This window comes from Phacochoerus africanus, chromosome 5, assembly GCF_016906955.1.
Source record: "Phacochoerus africanus isolate WHEZ1 chromosome 5, ROS_Pafr_v1, whole genome shotgun sequence".
Lineage (NCBI taxonomy): Eukaryota > Metazoa > Chordata > Mammalia > Artiodactyla > Suidae > Phacochoerus > Phacochoerus africanus.
Genome location: NC_062548.1, coordinates 114,584,147 through 114,602,416, shown reverse-complemented (window position 1 = coordinate 114,602,416; position 18,270 = coordinate 114,584,147). Strand labels below are relative to the sequence as shown.

General features: G+C 43.6%; 1 protein-coding gene across 1 annotated transcript in view; it reads right to left on the bottom strand.

Moving 5' to 3' along the window:
- Nucleotides 1-502: 502 nt before the first annotated feature.
- Nucleotides 503-18,270, bottom strand: part of LOC125128492 (ALK tyrosine kinase receptor-like) — a 64,989-nt gene continuing 47,221 nt past the window's right edge. Inside the window, exons 18-21 of the mRNA XM_047782820.1 lie at nt 17,869-17,970; nt 3,782-3,916; nt 3,020-3,110; nt 503-1,177 (exon numbers count right to left, since the gene is read on the bottom strand). Coding sequence (XP_047638776.1) covers nt 503-1,177; nt 3,020-3,110; nt 3,782-3,916; nt 17,869-17,970 — 1,003 coding nt within the window. The remainder of the gene's footprint in view (nt 1,178-3,019; nt 3,111-3,781; nt 3,917-17,868; nt 17,971-18,270) is intronic.

The following is an 18,270-nucleotide window of genomic DNA, read 5'->3' as shown; positions in this document are numbered from 1 at the left end:
TTGAAAGCATCCAAACGTCATCCACAGTGACGTTCCAGTGAGCTGTCTGTGACTTTTCTCTCCCACGGATGCCTTTCCTGTGCTGACTCACTACAGACACCCCCTTCCTTTGTGTTCCCTCAAGGGGTCCGGGTCCGCGTCACCAAGATAAGGGCGTGCCTCCGACTCCCACCCGGAGGCACACGAGCGGCTAGTTCGGACGGCGTGGAGGCAGAGCACACGGGGCTGGAAGGAAGCAGGAGGGCCTGGACACCAACGCAGCTGCGCCGAAACCCAACGCAGCCCCTTCTGGGCCTCGTGCTTATGAGCTGTTCTTCTCCAAGAACAGGATGAGCCCGTGCTCAAAAGCTTTCTGAAGCAATTTGAAAAGACAGCTTTTTATGTGGCACGTCAACACGACTTGGCACAAAATGAAAGGTGGCGTCTGGTTTCTGGTCCGTGCAGGGGCCCTTCCCTGGCGCTGCGGCCGCGGCCCCGGGTCGGGCGCGCGGGGCCCCGGGGCTCAGGGCGCGGCCTGGGCTTTGAGCGCGGGGTCCGGGGAGCGGCCCGGCGCGGCCTCCGGGGGGAAGCCCTGCTGCTGGTAGCCGTAGTGGACGGTGCCGCAGGGGAAGTGACGCAGCCGGAACAGAGGCACGTCCTTCACGTCGGCCGTCAGCGAGGAAGGTTCGAGGAGCAGAGCGGCGCCGGGGAGCCGGCCGGGGGCCGCGGCGGACGGGCCGCCGCAGCTGCCCTCGCGGCCCAGGCTGCCCCTGCCGGGCGGCTCGCGCTTGCCCGGGGGGCTGTTCTTTGGGGGGGGCTTCTCCGTGAACCAGGAGCCGTAGGTCGGGTTCCAGAGGCTGGTGGGCTTGTTTCGGGAGCCCTGGACTTTGTGCAGCTCCGAGGGCGCGCTGGACGGAGCGAAGGCCATGTTAACGTGTCCCCCGTCCGCGGCCGCGCCCCTGGGGCCCCGGACGGCGAGCTCCGCGGCCGCGGGCTTCTTCCCGGCTTTGCCCGAGGAAGAGGCGGGCGGAGGGGGCGGCGCGGCTGGCTCGGCGCCCTCCTCCCGCCGGGGCTGGGGAGCCGCCACCAGGAGAGGGGGGATGCCCTCGGGGTCCTTGGGCCTCATGGGCACCTTCTCTTCCTCTTCCACGAGGGGGCCGTACTCTACGGGCAAAGCGGTGTTGATCACATCTGGATCCTACAGATGAGAGCAACGAACGGATCAAAAGTTCGAATCCAGTGGGATCTGGAAGATATCTTAGCGGTGACGTCATCCAGATTTCTTTTACAGAGGAGACCCTTCCATGTTTGTCGGGAATCTATCAACCTAGCAGCATGGGGGAATACGAAACAGATGGGGGCGCCTCCTCTTTGAAGAGCTTGGAGGACGAGTGCTGTATCATAAGTGCGGACAGGGTGCTGGGAGAGGGTGCGGGGGGTGGGCAGGGGAGTGGGGTCAGAAAAGGCTGGCCTTGAAGCAGAGACCCCCTTTGGGCAAATCTTACAGATAAATGGATTTAAAATATTATAAATTACTTTAAAAATGATTCCTGTCTATTCCCAATAAAACCCTTTCAACTGAAAAAAAAAAAAAAGCCTGTGTTTGATTTCAGGTGTGCGTGCGCGTGTTTGTGTGTGTGCTGGGGACACAAGTGAGGGGAAGGAAAGGAGAGGGACACACATGTGGGCTTAACAGGGTCAATCTCTAGTCCGCTTCCTGACTACCTCCCGTTCCCATCATATTTGGATGGGCCACCCTTAATGATAACTTTTCGGTTTCGTCATCACATGTGCCCATATCACAGTGCAGTGGCTCTTCAACTAGCCTGGGTACGATGACACCCAGGAAATACTGGGGTGCTGTGAGGAAAACCATTTGCAAAATCACTTCTGTGCTAGATCATTTTTACAGCAATAGACAAATACAGCACAGCATAGCTGTGAGAGAGCTGAGGAAAATTTGTGGAAAAAAACAAAGTTGGGGAAACATACTTAATTCTTAAATATTTTATGCCCCGTGGGAAAACCATTACTGCAGATTAACAGAAAAGCACATAGGTTCAGTATTCATCAGTAAAGAATTTAAGAATAAAAAACAATCACCTTCTAATTCTCCCCGTTTTAGTCTTTAGTTCCTTCCCTATTAATTATTAATGTCTACACTGATTCATTCGAAATAGTCTTGGACAGAGTTCCCTGCCTTAAGAGGAATATTATATACTTCGGGGAAAAATTATTCCAAAGTATGTGTATTTAGCATTAATATTACAACATAATAACCTAAAAGCCACTGAACATCGGGTTCTCCAATAGAACCCCACATTACTTTAGACATGAAGTCCACCTAGATAAACACCTCTGAGCTCGAAGGACCCGAAGGATGGAATCATAAGGCCAGGAAATGACTGCAGTGTGAGAACCGATGCGTCTACTGTCACGGCTAAGATGAGAGGGAAAGTGGAGAGGCAGTGGTTTATTGTCTGACGTCTAAAATGTTCTCCAGAATTGGATGTCCTGGCGGAATGAGAGGCAAGAGGCAGGGAAAGAAAAGGCATGGAGCAGAGGGAAGTGATGGAGCTGCCCTGAAGGAGAGCAGGTCCACCCTGCACTGAGAATGGGTGTAGACGCAGAGACGGAGGAAACCGAGTGGATTCTCACTATCGAGGAGGGAGGAGGCAGAGCTGTGGGCTGAAACTGGTATCCCATTTCTATCAAAGAAGGGAAAACGTAGTCATGGCTGATGCAGAGGGGGAGGGATCGGCATAGGGACCAGCAGGATCGCTGGGAAGCTGCGTGGCTTGGACGAAAACCTCTCCATCCAGGCCTCAACTCCTCTTAAGCGGCAGTGACTAGCATGTGTTTTCAAGAGGGGCAAACTGAGAGAGACCACTCATTTTACGTAATAATTAACATTCATTCTCCTCATCATAACTCCTACTTTCTGGCTGATGGACCATTTCACATTTTGGTATTTGCCATCTTTAAGACTTTCCCTTATAAATGCTGGCCAAGAGGAAGAAAGGTTTTTTTTTTTTTTTACCTGGGTGCAGTACTCAATCCTTTCCAAAATTATGGCGAAGTTGGGCCTGTCTTCAGGCTGATGTTGCCAGCACTGGGTCATTATCCGGTATCTAAAAGAAGGATAAGCACATGAATTAAAATCAGGAAAAACAGGATGAAAAATGCATTCCCCCTCCCCCCAGCACTTTTCTAAATGGGACCAGAGTGGCACAGTCTTGGAGGGTGGGGACTCACCTCTGGCCCCTGTGACTGGCGTGTGCTGCCCTCTGCTGACGGGCAGAATAACTCAGACACCCCTGGTTTTTTTTACCTTACATGTGGCTCCTCATTCCAGTCCTGAATTCAAGTCTCCTCTGGGGCAGAATATTCTAATTATATTTCCCATCTGCCTTGTTTGTGGGGAGGAGGTGAGGGATGCCAGACAGGACAGCAGAAAATGCAGGGAATAGAAATATTTAAAGGAGACTCAAGACATACGGTGCAGAGCAGCAGGGGCCGAGTGGGGGACACAGATTCCTGGGAGGCCTCTGAGCCTGGTGAGTCCACAGCCTTCATCCAGACAAAGGATGCCTCCTCAGGCATGACATTAGTGCTTCCCAGGGGCCAGAAGACTAACCCATCTCACGGAAGCCACAGACACACACCTATCTTGGGGCATATTAAATGAGGGCAGCCATCTGTTCCTTTGTCTTATAACACAAAAGCCTATGTGGCTGCAGATATTTTTTGAAAAGGAAAACTGTGCTTAGTGACTTGTCGAAATTCTTAAAAAGAGTCGTACACAGGTCCGGGGCAGTTCTTGGGTGGGTCCATCCGTCCTCCACTGGTGACAAACTCCAGAACTTCCTGGTTGCTTTTGCTAGGGTATGGCATGTATCCGAGAGAGAAGATCTCCCACAGCAGCACTCCGAAGGACCTGTGCGCAGGACAGGAGACGTGGAGATGGCTACACGTGCACACACTCAGACGCGTGCACTGACACACACGCACGGAGATGCACGGATACATATATAGATGTGTGTACACAGACATACACACACAGACACATACGCACACAGACACAGGCGCACACACAGATACACGTCCAGAGACACATGCACAAACACACATGTAAAACTTTAATTTTTTTAATTGCACATTTTTCCACAGTAACGAATTCTTAAAACGGAGAAAAAGAAAAGAATGAGAAAGTAACCCCACGCAAAGCTGCACAAAACGATAACCAGCATGGTATTTTTTTTGTTCAAGTTTCTATGCTTAGATTTTGTTTTATGTAATTGCGGTCATCTTTTTTGCAAATTCCATTAGAGCATAAACATTTTGCATGCTAATACAAACATGTTACAAAGAGAATTTGACATGGCTGCAAAATGTTCCACTGAGAAGTTGTGCCATAATTTGCTGTGTCATGTCCCTATTTTCAACTTTTAAAATATTTTAAAATACTGTGATGAATGTCTTTACATATTGTTTAAAAAGACAATTTTCTTCGGATAAATCTCCTGAACTTAGAAATAAGATAAGCTAGTAAAATCTAGGTAATTCTAATGGAATTGTTAGATCCAAATAATACGAATACTGAGAAATTCTTGCCCTATGTTGTGCACTTGACTTCCTGATGCATCTTTCTGACCAGCAACCAGCACTGCGCAAGAACGCATCAGACACTCGCACCAACATTTCAGTATTATTACTAAAAATGAGAACTTTTGCTGATTTTAAGGTTAAAAATGGTAGAATATTTTAAATTATGTTTATTGATTTGATAATTAATATGGCTAAGTGTGTTAATTCACTTCATTTTTTCTCCTATGAACTGTTCATATTTAACCAATTATTGCCATTTTAAACTATGTATTGTTTTGGCATCTATGAGTTGTTTTGACTCATAGACATTTTATATACGAAGATGTTAATCTTTTATTCAAAATTGACATACTTCTATCAGTTGCTTTCTAATTCTCCTTTTTAGCACACCAAAGTTTTTTTTATTTTGAGGTAGTTGAATCTATTTTTAAACATTCTGTGATTTCCTCCATATGTTTTACAGATTATACAATCCTCTCTTCACCAAAGATTAGATGAGTATTTGCTATTTTCTTCCAGTGGTATTTGTTTTTCTATCAAATCCAGTTGGAATTGAGTTCATTGCATAGTGTGAGGTAAGGATCTAAATTTATTTGCTTTCCTTTTTTTTTAAATTAAAATATAGTTGATTTACAATGTTGTGCCAATATCTGCTTATTGCAAAGGGTCCCATATATATATATATATATATATATAATTATATATATATATATAATTTTTTTGCATTGTTTTCCAATTTCATATATATGTATTATTTTGTATATATATATATATATATATATATATATATATATATATACTTTTTTGTATTATTTTCCATCGTGGTCTATCCTGGGAGATTGGATATAGTTTCCCTATGCTAAATCTAGTAGGACCTCCTTGCTTATCCATTCTAAATGTAATAATTTGCATCTTCTAACCCCAACTCCCAGTCCATTCCCCCCGCACCCCCAGCATCCACAAGTCTGTTCTGTATGTCTCTGAATCTGTTTCTGTTTTGTAGATAGATTCATTTGGGCCACATTTTAGATTCCACATATAAGTGATATCATATGGTATTTGTCTTCTCCTTCTGACCTACTTCATATGAGGATCTCTAGTTTCATTCATGTTGCTGCAAATGGCATTATTTCATTCTTTTTTATGGATGAGTAGTATTCCATTGTATAACGCAGAAGATCTTCTTCTTTTCTTTTTATGGCCTTGCCTGTGGCATGTGGAAGTTCCCGGGCTAGGGGTTGAATCAGAGCTGCAGCCACAGGCCTATGCCATGGCCACAGCAACACCGGATCCTTAACCCACTGAGGGAGGCCTGGGCTCACACCCACATCTTCACAGAGACTATGTCAGGTTCTTAACCCACTGAGCCTTAAGGGCAACTCCACACCACATCTTCTTAATCCATTCATCTGTCAATGGACATCTAGGTTGTTTCCATGTCTTGGCTACTGTGAATAGTGTTGTTATGAACACCAGGGTACATGCATCTTTTTGAATTACCGTTTAGTTCAGATATATGCCCAGGAGTGGGATTGCTGGATCATATGGTAATTATATATTTAAGTTCCTAAGGAACCTCCTTACTGTTATCCATAGTGGTTGTACCAATTTACATTCCCACCAACAGGAGTGTTCCCCTTTCTCCACAACCACTCCAGCATTTGTCATTTGTAGTCTTATTAATGACAGCCCTTCTGACTGGTGTGAAGTGGCAGCTCATTGTAATTTTGATTTGCATTTCTCTAATAATTAGCAATGCTCAGCTACTTTGCACAAGCATACTGACCATCCATATGTCTTCTTTGGAGAAATGTCTGCTTCGGTCTTTCGTCCATTTTTCAATTGGGTTGTTTTTGTTGTTGTTGTTGAGTTGTATGAGTTTGTATATTTTGGAGATTGAGCCCTTTTCAGTTATACCTTTTGCAAATAGTTTCTCCCATTCTGTATGTTGTCTTTTTGTTTTCTTTATGGTTTCCTTTGCTGTGCAAAAGCTTGTCAGTTTGATTAGGTTTGTTTATTTTCGTTTTTATTTTCTATTGCTTTGGGAGACTGACCTAAGAAAACATTTGTATGATTTATGTCAGAGAATGTTTTGCCTATGATCTCTTCTAGGAGTTTTATGGTGTCATGTCTTACGTTTAAGCCTTTAGGCCATTTTGAGTTTTGTTTTGTTTTTAATGACTGCACTCACAGCATATGGAGGTTCCCAGGCCAGGGGTCAAATCTGTGCCATAGCTGTGATGTATGCTACTGCTCTGGCAATGTCAGATTTTTTAACCCACTGGGCCAGGCCTGGAATTGAACCTGAGGTTCCACAGTGACCCAAGCTGCTACAGTTCAGATTTTTAACCCACTGCACCACAGCAGAAACTCTGATTTTGAGTTTATTTTTGTGCGTGGTGTGAGGGTGTGTTCTAGTTTTATTGATTTACATGCAGCTGTCCAATTTTCCCAATACCACTTGGTGAAGAGACTGTCCTTCTCCCACTTTATATTCTTGGCAGCTTTGTTGAAGATTAATTGACCTTGGGTGTCTGGGTTGACTTCTGGGTTCTCTATTCTGTTCCATTGACGTGAATGTCTATTTTTGTACCAATACCACATTGTTTTGATTACTATAGCTTTGTAGTATTGTCTAAGGCCTGGGAGAGTTATGCCTCCTGCCTTGCTTTTTTCCCTCAGGATTGTTTTGGTAATTCTGGGTCTTTTATGGTTCCATATACATTTTTGGATTATTTGTTCTAGTTCTGTGAAAAATGTCATGAGTAATTTGATAGGGATTGCATTAAATCTATAGATTGCTTTGGGTAATATGGCCACTTTAACAATGTTAATTCACCCAATCTAAGAGCATGGGCTATCTTTCCATTTCTTTGAATCCTCTTTAATTTCCTTTATTAATGTTTTATAGTTCTCAGCATATAAGTCTTTCACCTATTTGGTTGGGTTTATTCCTAGGGGTTTTGTTTTGTTATGTTTTTGGTGCGATTTTAAAAAGTTTTTTTTTTATATTCCTTTTCTGATATCTCATTGTCCGAATACAAAAATGCAACTGATTTCTGAATGTTAATTTTTATACTGCTACATTGCTGAATTCATTTATCAGATTGATTAGCTTTTATGTGGAGTCGTTAGGGTTTTCTTTATATAGTACCATTTCACCTGCATATAGTGACAATTTTACCTCTTCCTTTCCAATTTGGATACCTTTTCTTTTGTCTGACTGCCATGGCCAGGACTTTCAATACTATGTTGAATAAAAATGGTGAGAGTGGGCATCCTTGTTTCATTCCAGATTTGAGTGGGAAGGCTTTCAGCTTTTCTCTATTGAGTATTGTATTGGCTGTGGGTTTGTCATAAATGGCTTTTATTATGTTGAGATATACCCACTTTGGTAAGAGTTTTTTTTTTATCATGAATGAATGTTGATTTTTGTCAAATGCTTTTTCTGCATCTGTTGAGATGATCATGTGGTTTTGGACTTTTGTTAATGTAGTGTATTACATTGATTTGCATATGTTGACTCATCCTTGTGAACTTGGGATGAATCCTACTCGGTTGTGGTATATGATCTTTTTTATGTGTTGTTGGATTCAATTTGCTAAAATTTTGTTGAGAATTTTTGCATCTATATTCATCAAAGATATTGGCCTATAATTTTCATGTTTGGTGGTATCTTTGTCTAGTTTTGGTAGTAGGGTGATGGTGGCTTCATAGAATGTCTTTGGGAATATTCCCTCCTCTTCACTCTTTTGGAAGAGTTTAAGAAGGATCATACGTTTGGTAGAAATAACCTGGGAAGCCATCTGATCCTGGCCTTTTGTTTGTAGGAGTTTTTAAAATTATTATTACATATTCAGTTTCACTACTAGTGATTGGTCTGTTCAAATTATGTATTTCTTCTTGATTCAATTTTGGTGGGTTGTGTATTTCTAGAAAGTTGTCCATTTCCTCGAGGTTGTCAAGTTTGTTGGCATATAATTGTTCATAGTATTCTCTTATGGTTCTTTGTATTTCAGTGTATCCATTGAGATGTCTCCTTTTTCATTTCTTATTTTGTTTATTTGGGGTTCTCTTTCTTTTCTTCTTGGTGAGCCTGGCCAGAGTTTTGTCAATTTTGTTAATCCTTTTAAAGAACCAGCTCTTGGTTTTATTGATTTTTTTATACTTTTTTTTTAATCTCTATTTTATTTAGTTCCTCCCTGATCCTTATGATTTCCTTCCTTCTGGTGACTCTAGGCTTTGTCATTCTTCTTTTTCTAATTCTTTTAAGTGATAGGTTAGTTTATTTTATAATTACTATTTTGTCTTTTTAGGGCTGCACCTGCGGCACATGGAAGTTCTCAGGTTAGGTCGAATCAGAACTGCAGCTGCCAGCCTATGCCACAGTCGCAGCAATGCGGAATGAGAGCCATGTCTTTGACCTACACCACAGCTCATGGCAACATCAGATCCTTAACACACTGAGCGAGGCCTGAGATCAAACAGGCATCTTCATGATACTGGGTTTGCTAAACACTGAGCCACGATGGGAAGGCCTAGGTTAGATTTTCTTACTTGAAATTTTCCTTGTTTTGAGGAAGGCTTGTCTCTCTATGAATCTCCCTCTGAGAACTGCTTTTGTAGCAACTCATAGATTTTGTACAGTTATGTTTTCATTGTCATTTGCCTCAAAGTACTTTTAAATTTCCTTTTTGATTTCCTCATTGATCCATTGGTTTTTATTTGCATGTTTTTTACACTCCACTTAGATGGTTTTTTGCCTCATTCCCCCCCCCGCCCCGTGGTTGATTTCTAGCTTCATGGTGTTGTGGTCAGAGAAGATGCTTGAAATAATTCCTATACTTTAAAATTTGTTGAAGTTAGTTTTCTGCCCTAATATGTGGTCAGTCCCAGAGAATGTTCCATGTGCATTTGAAAAGAATATATATTGTTTTTTTGTTTGCTTTTCTAAAAAAAATTATCTTTTTGACCAAAAAAAGGCCTATCTTCATTTTTGTGTCTGGTTGTAATTTTCTTCTCTTTCTCCCTTTGGTTGCAGTTTTCTAATGTTACTAAGTATTAACTCAAAAACTGTAGAAAACTATAGCTCCTCCATCTCCTAATAAAACACAAAGTACTTTTATTGACATCAATTAGGTGGGGAGAATTGGGCAAAGATATTTTCCATATTTTTCAGATGAGGCCAAAGCAGAGGTTATTATACAGCTAATCTAGACAGACTGAAATACATGATCATATCCCTTGATTCTTCTACCCATAAATTACCTGGCACATCTATTACTCCTCTCTGGTGGTCTTTCTGTCCCCAGGGCCAAAACATAATAGGCAAAATCATGCATGAGAATGGCAGCAGGGCTTAAAGAATTCCAGATATATATTTTCTGCCTGTCTAGATACGTAGATAGGGAGGGAGATAGACTGCAGTATACTTTGAGAGAACCACTATATAGACTGCAAGTTGATGTTCATTTTCCCTTGTTCAAGGGAGCAGGAAGTCATGTTGGTTATAGAACATTGATCATTTCAGGTAAGTAATGTTGTCAGATTTAGCAGATAACCAAGACACCCAGTAACATCTGAAATCCAGATAAGCAAGAAATACTTTTTTTAGGAGTTCCTGTCGTGGCTCAGTGGTTAACAAATCTGACTAAGAACCATGAGGTTGTGGGTTCAATTGCCTTGCTCAGTGGGTTGAGGAGCCGGTGTTGCCATGAGCTGTGGTGTAGGTCACAGACTTGGCTCAGATCCTGGGTTGCTGTGGCTCTGGAGCAGGCCTGCAGCTGGACCCCTAGCCTGGGAACCTCCATGTGCCATGAGTGCGGCCCCAGAAAAATACAAAAATACAAAAAGAAAACAAAACAACCACTTTTTTTTTTTTAGTATAAGTATGTCCCAATACTGCATGGGATATACTTATACCAAAAAATATTCACTGTCCTTCTGAAAATCCATTTTTAACTGGCCAGTTTGTATTTTATGTAGCAACCCTACAGATAAGGTAAATCTGTATTTTGTTTGCCAGATGGTTCTTTAAACACCTATAGGCCAAGCATTCAAAATCAAATAAAAATAAATATTAAAAAAAAAATCCAATTCTGCTTCTCCTGGTATTAAACGTGCTCTGCCTGAAGTTACAGAAATACCTTAAGTGATTGCTGGTATTATTTTAAAAATTTGAATCAATGAAGATAATATGATGAAAAAGTTTTCAAGTCAGAATTGTGCTATGTTTATCAGCTGTTTAAAACTAACCTTTATTTTCCTTTATTCATAACCTGAATATGGAAGATGGCAATTAGGGTATAGGGTGGGCCACACTTTTAGGAAAAATGGGAGCCAGAAGTTACTGTATTGTATTTAAATATCCAGCTGAGGAGTTCCCATCATGGTGCAGTGGAAACAAATCCAACTGGGAACCATGAGGTTTCTGGTTCGATCCTCGGCCTCTCTCAGTGGGTTAAGGATCCGGCCTTGCTGTGACCTCTGGTGTAGGTCACAGACTCGGCTCGGATCTGGCACTGCTGGGGCTGTGGTGTAGGCCTGTGGCTACAGCTCTGATTAGACCCCTAGGCTGGAACCTCCCTATGCTGCGGGTGCAGCCCTAAAAAGCAAAATAATAATAACAATAATAATAATAATAATAATAATAATAATAATAATATCCAGCTGATTCCACTGTTTGTTTCAGTCCTCTGAGCCTTAGATTCATGTATCAGAAGCCCAATTAGCATCTCCACTGGCCTATTTTAATAAGCAACTCAGACTTGACATGTTCCAACAGAGGTCTTTCTGCACTCAAACTGTCTCCTCTTCTGTGCTTTCCAGCTCAGTGGTACCACCATTCAGCTGTCTGCTCAAGCTGCAAGCCTAGGAGCTGTCCTTGCTCTGTCTTTCCCCCCACCTCCCACTCCACACTCAATTTTCAGTGGTCTTGGTAACTACTCTCAAGGCAGAGCTTGAAGCTGCCCACTGTTAATGTCCTCCATTGTCACCATGAGGTCTGGCCCCTCTCATCTCGTATCTAGAAATGAACAGTATTCTCCTAACTGGCTTCCCGCCTTAACCTGCTCCAACTCCAGTCTATTTTCAATGGCAGCCAGCGAGATTTTTTTTTTTCTTTTTCTTTTTAGGGCCACACCTGTGGCATATGGAGGTTCCCAGGCTAGGGGTCGAATCAGAGCTGTAGCTGCCGGCCTAGACCACAGCCACAGAAATGTGGGATCTGAGCCGTGTCTGTGACCTACACCACAGCTCACGGCAACACCAGATCCATAACCCACTGAACAAGGCCAGGGATCGAACCCGCATCCTCATGGATACTAGTTGGGTTACACTGAGCCACAATGGGAACTCCCAGAGTGATTTTTAAAAAAAAGATTGTGTTACACTCTGGCTTCCAACCGTCAGGGGCATCCTGCTGTGCTCTGAATAAAATCCGTATCCCTAATGTGGGTCCCAAGGCCCTCCATGTCCCCCACCCCCCCCAGCTGCCCCGTCCCTCTCAAACACCACTGGCCCCTCTGTGCACCAGCTCCAGCTATGAAAACTTGTTTTCATTCCTTAAACAAGTGCCTTTTGTTGCCTCTTAGTGGCTTTTTACACTTGACGTTCCCTGGGCCTGGAAAGCTCCCCGATCTTTCCATGGTGTGCCTTTCTGCCATTCAGGTGCTGGAATGTTGCCTCCTCCAGGGAGCCTTCCCCCACCACCTGTGCTAAAAGAGCCGCCCTCCTCTTCCCCAAGCCCAACACTCTTCATTCTCTTGCTTTTGTTTTGTTTTGTTTTGTAGCCCTTATCAGTATCTGAAGTCACATAATTTGTTTCTTTAAGCATTTTAAGGATGAAATAATCTAACCTTTAAAAAGGTAAAGTAAAGTAAGGGAGTTCCGGTCGTGGCACTGCAGAAATGAATCCAACTTGTAACCATGAGGTTGCAGGTTCAATCTCTGGCCTCGCTAACGGGTTAAGGATCGGGTATTGCTGTGAGCTGTGGTGTAGGTCACAGATGCGGCTCAGATCCTGCATTGGTGTGGCTGTGGTATAGGCTGGCAGCTGTAGCTCCTATCTGACCCCTAGCCTGGGAACCCATATGCAGTGGGTGCGACCCTAAAAAAATAAAATAAATAAAAAAAGGGAAAGTAATATAATAGATACGTATGTATCTAGATGTTAATAATTGGCATTATTTGTGTCAATTCTCCCTCTCTTTTTAAAGAAATAAAATACATACAGGAAAGCCTCCGCCTCTATCCCCTCCTCCTCCTTCCCTCCCCCCTCCAGGAGGTTAGCTTAGGATTTAGCCTTCCCACATGTGTTTTCATGTTTCATAACATGTGAAAGCATAAACAATAGAATCTCTATTACAGACCTACTTTTTGTGTTATAAAATTCTACATTAATGATATCCCATCCTTTTCTGGAATTTGCCTTTTTCCCACTAAACATTGTTTTGAGATGAATCCATGGTGATACCTGTAGGTTTAGTGTGTTCTTTTACATTGTGGAATCATCTTCCAGGATAGAAATAAGCCATAGTTTTATTTTTCCATCTTCCACTTGAGGGCTAGGCTGTTTTTGCTTTTTCTTTATGGTAACCAATGTTGCAAATGAACATCCCGCCCAAGTCAATTTGCATCAACCTCTCTCTGCTGTAGACACTTGGATTGCTGATGCTATGCATGTGTGAGAACAGTTAACTAATTACCGAAATTACTCTCTGTATCTGGAGAGGGTAGGTGGGTGGTACTCCGCCTTTGGTGCACTTGGAATCACCTGGAGGGCCTGCTGAGACAGACTGCAGGGCACTATCCCTAGAGTTTCTTCTTCATCAGGCCTGAGGTAAGGGCTGAGGATTTGCCTAACAAGTTCCCAGGTGATGCTGATGCTGCTGATCCAAGGACCACTGATGAGACCCACGGGGTTTGGGTAAGTGGCTTCAAACTGCAAAGGCTCTGGCTTATATTATCAAACATGGGTCTGATCACTGTGGCTCTGTCATCTTCCAATGCTATTTCAATGCAAGGTTTTCAGAATTCGGACTTTTTCCATTGTCTTCTTGGTTTCCTGTGTTGCTGTTGAGAAATTCAATTCTGTTTGGATTCCCTATCTTTCATCTCTGATCATTTTTTACTAGGATTTTATTTGTCTTCTTGGAAACTTGTAGCATCTTGACCACCCCTGATCTGAAATTTCATGATGATGTGCCCTTGTGTGGCTCTTTTTGTCCACAGTGCTTGGCACCTGTGAGAATGCTTTCATTCTGGAAACAGTGCCCTTCTGGGGAATCTTCTTGAATTACTTCTTTGCAATTTCTATTCCCTTCATTTCCTTGGTTCATTATTTCTGGGACTCCTGGTTGTCAGCTAATTGGGTCTAATGGTCTAATTCTTTTAATTGTCTTTTCTTTCTTATATATCCCATCCATTTATAGTTGTTTTATTTTCTAGAAGATTTGTTCAACTCTGTCTTCCAATTTTTCTATCTTCTAGCATTAAAAAAACCCTTTATTTTCTTAAGAATAATTTCAGATTGCAAAGAAAGTATTAGGATAATTGGAGTTCCCACTGTGGCGCAGCAGAAACAAATCCGACTGGTATCCATGAGGATGTGGGTTCAATCCCTGGCCTCCTTTGGTGGGTTAAGAATCTGAGGTTGCCATGAGCTGTGGTGTAGATCACAGATGCAGATCAATCTGCCATTGCTGTGGCTGTGGCATAGGCTGGCAGCTGTAGCTCCGATTCAACCCCTAGCCTGGGAACTTCCATATACCAGAAGTTCTGTACGCAGCCCTTAAAAGAGCAAAAAAAAAAAAAGTAATACAAAAGTTCCCACATACCCCACACTTAGTTCCCTCTGTTTTTAGCATGCTACATTAGTGTGGTTCATTTTGTTGCATTAGCATGACATATTTGTTACAATTAATGAGCCAATAGTAAAGCATTATTATTAACCAAAGCCTGTAGTTGATTCAGATTTTCGTAGTTTTTGCTGAATTTCCTTTTCCTGTCCCAGGACCCCATTAGAATAGCCCATTATATTTAGTTGTCATGTTTCCTTAGGCTACTCTTGACTTTGGCAACTTCTCAGACTTTCCTTGCTTTTGATGACCTTGACAGTTTTTTGAAGGATTTTGTAGAATGTCAAGTCAATTTGGGATTTGTCTACTTTTCTTATGATTAGACTGGCGTTATTGGGTTTTGGGAGAAAGACCGCAGAGGTTAACTGCCATTTCATCACATCATATCAAGGTAAATGCTATCAACATGATCCATCACTGCTGATGCTGACCTTGCTTGCCTGGCTGAGGGAGTGTTTGCCAAGTTTCTTTCTTCCCCCTGCTTCCCCGTCCCTGTGCTCTTTGAAAGGATGCCGCTGTGCACAGCACACACAGGCATCAGGGAACAAATGCTCCGTCTCCTTGGGGGCTCTGTCGCCATATTTTTATATCCAGGAACTTTGTCCCTAAAAACATTGTTTTTAAATAATCTTTTGTCTTTAGATTATAGTTATAATAATTTTTTTTGTCTTTTTGCCATTTTTTGGGCCGCTCCTGCGGCATATGGAGATTCCCAGGCTAGGGGTCCAAGTGGAACTGTAGTTGCCAGCCTACACCAGAGCCACAGCAATGTGGGATCCGAGCCGCGTCTGCAACCTACACCACAGCTCACGGCAACGCCAGATCCTTAACCCACTGAGCAAGGGCAGGGATCGAACCCGCAACCTCATGGTTCCTAGTCAGATTCGTTAACTACTGCGCCGCGACGGGAACTCCTATAGTCGTAATAATTTAACTTTCTGAGGATATTGTTTGTAAAAGTTCTCCTAAGCCTTCCGCATTCTTCTTCTTCTAAGTCCCTTGGTATACATTCGTTTAGGTTAGCATCTTTTCTCAAACATTTGTGGACTCTCAGTTGTCTGTTTACATGTTAAGACTAGGACGTGACAAAGATGATGGGGAGCTCTCTGGAGATGAGGCTTGTCAGCTGATGGCACTTGGCTTGCCTCGTTCCCGAGGTGCATCTGTCTCCTGGCTGCTGTAACGAGCTGCCACCAACAACAGAAGTTTATTCTCTCACAGTTCTGAAGGCCAGATGTCTGAAGTCAGCATCGTGTGCTGAAAGCAAGGTGTGCACAGAGCCACGCTGCCTCCAGAGGCTCTAGGGGAGAACCCGGTCCTTGTCTCTTCTGGCTTCTGGGGGCTGCTGGAATTCCTTGACTTGTGGCCACATCTCTTCAACCTCCGCCTCTGTGTTCACACTGCCTCCTCCTCTGTGCGGGTCAGAAACCTCCCTCTCGTGACGACCCTTGTGATGGCATTTAGGGTCCACCCAATAATCCAGGGTACCTGTCCCGCCTCAAGAGCCTCAACTTCATCACATCTGCCGATTCTCTTTCCTCAAAGGGAACAATGACAGGTTTCTGGGATGAGGGCCTGATACCTTCGGGTGGCCATTATTCAGCCGTCTGGCACTTGCAGTATCTGACGTTTTTCTCTTCATTGGTCAGTTTCTCCAGGGAAGAACCTTCTGATCTCCTCTTGCTCAGTGCCATGCTCTTGGCACTGAGGGGAGGGAGGGGCGTACACCTTTAAGCGGGTAGGTTTGAAAATATATCTCCCTGCTTGTAGCAGAGAAGTCACTCTCAGGGATGTCTGATGTCCCCAAGACCAGAAAGACCCTCTTCAGAGAGGGAACCCCCAGCCTTGTGTGATGGTCGGGGAGGGCCAGGGGTGAGGGAATGGACCAAAGGAAGACGCTACCTTTTAAACACACCTGTAACTCATTTTCCTCTCTGCTGCACCTCTGCACCTTGCATTCCTTTCCAGGGCTCCTGATCAGGCAGAATGAAGCAGGCTGCTTCCAGGTGGACCTAGAAATCGACTTTCTAGCCTCCAAATAAGGGACCACGTGTCCATAAACTTTCCAGTTTCCAAAATGTTGTCATCGTTGTTATCTTTATCCTTGCGGATTTTTATGCAACTAAAAAGACTCCCATGGGATTCCCGTCATGGCTCAGTGGTGATGAACCTGACTAGTATCCATCAGGATGCGGGTTCGATCCTTGGCCTCGCTCCGTGGGTTAAGGATCTGGCGTTGCTGTGGCTGTGGTGTAGGCCGGCAGCTATAGCCCCAATTTGACCCCTAGCCCGTGGGTATGCTGTGGGTGTGGCCCTAAAAAGACAGAAAAAAAAAAAGATTCCCATGTTTGTGTCTAGGTGTGCGTGCGTGTGTGTATTTGTGTATTTTGGGAGTGAGTACAGGTTCAATCTGCCATTTAAAATTATGCGTTGCTCTTACAGGAACTATCTAAAACAGTATGGAGAGTCCTCAAAAAATTAAAAATAGAACTACCTTAAGATCTAGCAACCCCACTTTGGGATATATATCCAAAGGAAATCCAGTATCTTGAAGAAGTATCTGCATTCTCAAGGTCACTGCAGCATTGTTCACAATAGCCAGCCAAGATATGGAAACAACCTAAATATCAATTGGTGGATAAATGGACAAAGAAAATGTGGTGTGCAGGTATATAAGGGAATATTATTCGGCCTTAAACAAGAAAGAAATTTGCCATTTGTAACAACAGGGATGAACATGGGGGCAGTATGCGAAGTGAAATAAGTCAGACACAGAAGGACGACCACTGCATGACCTCACTCACAGGCAGAATGACAGAGACAGAGCAGAACAGGGTTTGCCGGGGGGGCCAAACAGGGGGAGATGGGGAGATGCTGGACAAGGAGCACAAAGCCTCAGTTATGTGGGGTGACTGAGTTCTTGAGACCTAACAGACTATGTTTCCCCAAAATAGGTTTAGCTGTAGAAGGGGTCTCTCATCGCCACCATCACCACGGCACAGTTGTGCTAATAATTTTTTCTCCTTTATTCTGTTAATGTGGAGAATTTTATTGTCCATTATTTCTAATCTTAAATGTATTTCTAGAATAAATCCATCTTTGTTATCATGCTAAAAAAATTTACACATGGCTCTCAATGCGTGGGCCCCCAGCCGGCAACCTGGGAACTTGTTAGAAATGCGACTTCTCAGAAACCCCAGACCTTCTGAATCCTGAGCTCTCAGGGTGGGTCCAGTGTCAGACCAGGGCTTTCTGGTGATTCTGATGCTCTGTTGAGACAGGCCAGCGTCAGAGAGCCCTGCTGTAGTGGTATGTGGGTTCTTCTCCTTTCACGTTTCCCCACAATGAGCGGGGAATTATCTGGCCCATCGGCTCTACCTTAAAGCCTCTGTGAGGCCAGGAGGAGGGTAGCAGAGAGACTCACCACGTGTCTGTTTTAGAAGTAAATATTCCCTCCATGAAGGCCTCCGGGGGCATCCATTTGACCGGCAGCATCGCGCAGCCTCCCTTTCGGTAGTAGCTCGCTCTGCGGGGAGAAGAGAAACCAGACTTGGTTCCGGAGGCAGCTCTGAGTGCAGCTCTGCCAGGTCCCTTGAGAGAGTGGCAACAACAAGGTCCACCCATTAATGGACCAAAATTGACGAGGGGCTCTTGCGATGCCCGAGGAGGGCAGGGGGCATAGATCATTTTACTAACTACCTTAGTGTCATTTCATAGGAGACAAAACAGCCTGCTGGAGGCGTGAAAGAAAACATCTATGCAATGACTAAAATACCCACTCGCAGACGGTTAAAGATTTCCCTGATGGGTTTTGTTTATTACGACG